General features: G+C 35.5%; 1 protein-coding gene across 2 annotated transcripts in view; it reads left to right on the forward strand.

Moving 5' to 3' along the window:
- LOC107716313 (sodium/potassium/calcium exchanger 3-like) overlaps positions 1-5,872 on the forward strand; it is a 78,178-nt gene that overhangs the window by 65,139 nt on the left and 7,167 nt on the right. For both annotated transcript variants that reach the window (XM_016522685.1, XM_016522686.1), the window contains exons 4-6: positions 2,443-2,517; positions 2,912-2,996; positions 3,101-3,204. In XM_016522685.1, coding sequence (XP_016378171.1) covers positions 2,443-2,517; positions 2,912-2,996; positions 3,101-3,204 — 264 coding nt within the window. The remainder of the gene's footprint in view (positions 1-2,442; positions 2,518-2,911; positions 2,997-3,100; positions 3,205-5,872) is intronic.

Genomic DNA, 5,872 nt, shown 5'->3' on the forward strand with positions numbered 1-5,872 from the left:
CAGAAAGCACATTCATTTATTCACTTCTTTCCTTTAAAATTTCCAGCAACTTTTCCATAAATGACATCAAAGTTGTTGTGTTCATGTAACTTTATGTATGATCTAGAACATGATGAAGCTCATACACATCTGAAGACGTTTTATTATGTGCATTAGTTCTTACCTGAAATACTGTTTACTACAGTGATTGTGCATATAGAGAGCGAGATTGGGTTTTATAGTCTCTGGCAGTCTATGCCTGATGACACAAACATTTGTTTACAAAAATACACAATAGAGTTCCCTCTGCCAACAGTATTTCCTCTAGTTTCTTTTCTTTCATGGATTAATTTGAGTGTTCTCTGGAGGTTTAAAATGGAGCCAAAGTGAAATAACACTAGAAGTTGGAAGCAGTGTAAGCTGGGTGGCTGTCCAGAGCCTTTTTGAGTCATGATTCGATAGAGTCATTTTTCATTGAAGCGTGATTCATTGAAACTACTCTACTCTATGGCCAAAAAAAAAAAAACTCACATACACATATTTATTCATATTCCTAAAGAAATTATGATGTCACTTAGAAATTAGCCGTGTTTTTGTTGTTGTTTTTAAAGAAACTGAGAGATAAGAAAACTGTTTTATTTGGTAACTGACATCATGCACAGCGGATGTTAATAGAACGTAATTTATATTGAACCTGGAGCATAATTTATTACATTAATGCTCTCTTAATAAATCCATTGCAGTTGGATTTAATAAAATAAACTCTAGAGTTGCTCTACTCCATTACCATCATTGTCAGCTATCACAGAGAGACAATTCATCATGCATCAGGCTTTCCTGCCCCCATAGGCCATGTCTGAGCACACTTTTAAGTGAAGCATGCCATGTGAAGCAGGTACTGTGTGTTCCTGCTGAAATCCCCTGCAGGGTTGGTTTGACGCTGCCATTGTTGTACGTTGTTTAGATAGTTGCCCATGTAAGCAGAGAGTGAGCGGATGGTAAAAGCCGCAGCGAAAACCCTCTAAGACTCCCTCCAGTTGTTTACATGTTTTATTTATCTTTAGGGGCTTCAGTAGCCCAGCTCTGCCTTGTAAGAAGGTCAAGAATAAAAGGAAGGGTAGGGAAAGAGAGTGGAGAGGGCAGAGATTACATAATGGGCACACAGTGCAAGCATGGCAGCATGCCGGCTGAATTAGATACATTGATTTGCAAAGTCTTGGCGGGAAACAGTTGGCAAACGGGTCCCAGGAGTGAATGGGAGCTTGCTTTAAAAGGACGGTGTGTGTGATTGCATCCATGTGTATTTATATGCGAGTTCTATGTGAATCATGCTCAATTAACATCATTTTAATTGTATAATATTTTTCAAATGTTATATTTAAGTGACGATATTTAATATATTTTAAATATATTATTTCATTTTATTTAAATTAGTTATTTGATAAGTGTTGATAGCAGTGTTTATGTGCTTTTGTTTAGTATGTTTATATGTACATGCATAAGTTCAAATGCATATGTGTGTGTTGCATGTCGAGGGACCATGACATCTGTGATTCACACCCATCTGACCACAGCAGATGTTGGAGCAACTAATCTCCACACGCAGCTCTTTTATGTAAAACATGTCAGACTGTGCAAAAAAAAAAAAAAACATCAATTTCATCCCTATTGATTATGAGACAAATAAACTTTGAACCCCCCCGGCCCTCAACACCCCTCACTCTGTAAAGGGCACCAGCTTCCATCAGTGCCTTTCTGTCATCGGGACACTTTCTAAGAAAAGGTCTGAATAGTCCCAGTAGACGGCCATCCCACTGGAGGGCAGATTGCACTGAGAATTTAATGGTGTTGACACTCATGTACTCAAATGTGCCCGCTCACAAGAATTTCACTTTTTTTTTTACTTCTTATGTAATGCAAAGTTATAGAGGCTTCATCAGATGTCGCGATCTAATTTAAGATGGTATTTCCACAGTGGACCACTTTGACTTTAAAGGAAGAAAATGAAAATTCTGTCATGATTTTCTCACCCTCATGTTTCATTTCTAAAGGTGAAGTTTTGAATAGAATATCCTGGCTGCTCTTTTCTATATAATGCAGTGGTTCTCAACCATTTTGACTCCATGACTTTTCCAATTGTTCATGATTTGCTGGGTATTTGAGTGTGAGGAACAGATCATAATTTAAAGGGATAACTGTCATCATTTTCATACTTTTAAGCTGCTGAACACAAAATAAGATATTTTGAAGAATGTTGGTAACCAAACAGTTGCTAGTCCATATTTACTTCCATAGTATTTTTTCATGTTAGTTCAACAGAAGAAATAAACTCATACAGGTTTAGAATGACTTGAGGGTTGGTAAATGATGACAGAATTTTCATTTTTGAGTCCTGGAGCTTCAAAAGAAAGATATGCGCTTGAAGTGGGAATTTTAATTTTGTCTTTCTCTCTCTCTCTAAAGGCCATGTATATGTTTTACGCACTGGCACTGGTGTGTGATGACTACTTTGTTCCCTCTCTGGAGAAGATCTGTGAGGTAAGACCTTCATCATGTCCTAGCTAATGTTCTACAGTTGCTAAATCGTTTAAAGCATGTTTGAAGGTGAAATATGTAATAATTTATTTAATATTTTCTAATTCATAAAAATGAATTATAGTTGTCATATGAAAATATATACATTAAATATTCCTATTTCGTCCCAGTCTAAGCTATTTTAAAACTGTTTTTTTATAATATTTTAAATATATTTTTATGTTAAAATATTTAAATTAAATATTTCTATTTTCTATTTCTATTTTCCAATAGCAGATGGGAGAAGTGTTCAAGAAACTTCAGATTAGTCACTATTTTTGCCTGTTTTCTGTTTGGTGCATATTTTTCACTTCATCTTTCATGTCTCTCTCTCTGTCTGTGTGTAAATGTGTTGTAGCGCCTCCATCTCAGTGAAGATGTAGCAGGAGCCACGTTCATGGCAGCAGGAAGTTCCGCTCCTGAACTCTTCACCTCAGTCATAGGTAAACATCTCTGAACACAGCCTGCCTTTGGAAAACAATACCCCTCACATTTGAACATGGACTTTCACGTGCCCTTTGTAAGCCACCCTGTCTTCTTCGTGCAGGTGTATTTATCACCAAAGGGGATGTGGGAGTGGGCACAATCGTGGGTTCTGCTGTCTTCAATGTCCTCTGCATCATCGGCGTGTGTGGGATCTTTACTGCACAGGTGCTCATTACTTTGCACATGAACACATACCCAAAAGCTGTTTTAGGTAATTTTTCAAACCATTTTAAATGAAAAGCTACGTTATAGCTTTCTTAAATGTAGCGACGGGAAATTCTAACAAACAATTCCATCAGTGTTTTAGTTTTCTTTAGTGTAAATGTATCTTTTTAACCCATAGTGGAAGAATGCATTATATAATGCTATAGTTATATTCCAAGTACTGTATCTACCCCGACACTGTTTACATCTTCATTTACTACAGTCTGTGCATTGCAACAGTAAGACATTATTTTCCTTTAGACAGTCGACACAAATGTACTGAGCAAGCATCATGAATTCTCGACATCTGTGAGAGGGCATCTTAGAGATGAATGAGGTGACCTGTGCATCCCCTCCTAAACATCTGCCCTAAAAAAGTCATTACTTAGTGCAGAATGACAGTAAGAAGTGAGCAGACTATTTTCAGGGGTCACTGAGAGTAGCTGATGAGGTCAGCCATGTTAGCTGTGGAACTGCTTTTTTTTTGTTTTCCATCCTTTGCTTTCCACTTCATTCAGTCATTCATGCTCCTTCGGTTTAACCTCCTGATACCCCTACTATGTTAAAGAAAAGAGGATATGAGGTTATTCTTTGCACAAACATTGGAAACTGCTTAACAGTTTTTTCCTCTCCCAGTCTTTCTCCAGTCACCATCTGGCAGTGGAATAGAGGCATTGTTCGTAGTCTGATAGACCTCAGAAAAGTCTTATGTCACACACATATATACATCCACACAATTGTTTTACTTCTTATGCCCTTTTCCATTATACATTGGGAAAAACTAAATACAAACTATTTATTGACAGGAAATTTATTTTGGATTTAAAATTAATTTTAATTTGAACATTGTGGTGTCCAATTGATAAATAATCTTATTGCTTATGTGGAATGTGTGTTTGAAAATGTATGATTTTTTATAAAATACTTTATATTACACTTTTATTATTTTATTTATTTATTTATTTTAAAAGTAGTATTTAATTTGTTTTATTATCAGAATTTTGTTAAAGAAATGTGTTTTTATACACACATGCACACTCATTTATATTTATATTTATGCACAGACATACATGATACAGAGTGGTTTTGTGTTTGGGCAAATTTTTTTCTAACAAAATTAGCATTTTTATTAGTGATGTCAGTAAATCATTACAAAAAATGGCACAGGGCCATAAGACACTCGCACACTTATGTATGGGCTCCATCAGTGTCAAGGGGGAAAAACACATCTGCAACAATGGAGCTTCTGGTTGCCATGGAAACACAAAGCCAAGAGTGTCACCTGTGGTGTAAATTAAGCTGTGATGGCGCATTACTTCTGGTGTTCTGACGTAGATCAGTGCTTTTTATGGAAGGATCGCTCTACACAACATGACACACATTTAATATGGATTATTTCACACAGTTCAATCTGCTGGATTCGGTACAGGATGTCACGTCCATATATGGTTCCTACTTCATTCATTTCCTTTACTCACTTCCAATTCACACACTTTAATTCAGCATTCTAAAGTTTGCAAGCCAAGACCAACTTTAAAAAAAAAAATCTGGTAATAGTTACAGATTACACATTATATAAGAGGTATGACAAGCACATTTTAAAATGCTTTAATACCAGGGTTTCCAGCTGAGTCCATGAATGAAAGAAGCATGCAGTTTTATTGTGCGGAATACAGACTTTTTGAACTAAACTCCTTAATATACTGTACAATTATCATGCAATGTCATTATTAAAGATGCAGGTTTTTTTCTGTAATTTCTTTTTTCAAAATCATTGCACCTTTGTGTGTGTCCCATTTATAATCAGGGCCCTGTAATATGAAGGTAGATGTCATCCTTTATGAGTTATCATAAAACTTGCTGTACGCTGAATTTTTTTACAGTAATCTACAGTGAAATTTACAGTAAATAACCAGCAGCTGTGGTTGCCAGAACTTTAGCCTAAAATATGGTAGCAACATTTTAGTTTTTAAATTATATTTTTATAAATTATCTAAATATATAAATTATATATATATATATGCTGAAGTACTACATTCTGTTTTGAACCTTTATAATACAACCACCAAAAAAGGGTGGTAATGAGAAAGCCACATATAGAATCAAAGCTTATCTTTTCCACAAGGTGACTAATATGTGAAAGATGCACAGTGTCATACACACATACAAAACGCCATCATGGTAACACACTTGACACTAAAAGTATGCAATAAACATTAATTTAACAACATAATGTGTAACATAAAACTTGGTACTCTGTGTCTTCCTGTTGGATTATTAAAGATTCTCGTTTTGTGAAATCTCCACATCTCCTCATTCCTCCCGTAAGCAAAGCGTGACAAATGTACTGATACAATAATAATAATAAACCTAAGAATAAACAAAGTTATTAAGTTAGCTTGAAAAAGCCAACTTACTGAAATCCTATTTAAACCTTCTTCCAAATTTTAAAATGTATCTCCTGCTAGACTTTTAAAGCTACAACCACCAAACTCAGGTCAGACCTTAGAAACATGCTAGTAACTTGCTAAACATGCTAATCATGCTACTCATGCTAAAAACATGTTAGTCACGCTAGAAACAGCCTAGCAACCACCCCAGGTACCCTAGCAATATGTTTTATACAAAT

Source organism: Sinocyclocheilus rhinocerous, unplaced genomic scaffold, assembly GCF_001515625.1.
Source record: "Sinocyclocheilus rhinocerous isolate Xijiao unplaced genomic scaffold, SAMN03320098_v1.1 scaffold869, whole genome shotgun sequence".
Classification (NCBI taxonomy): domain Eukaryota; kingdom Metazoa; phylum Chordata; class Actinopteri; order Cypriniformes; family Cyprinidae; genus Sinocyclocheilus; species Sinocyclocheilus rhinocerous.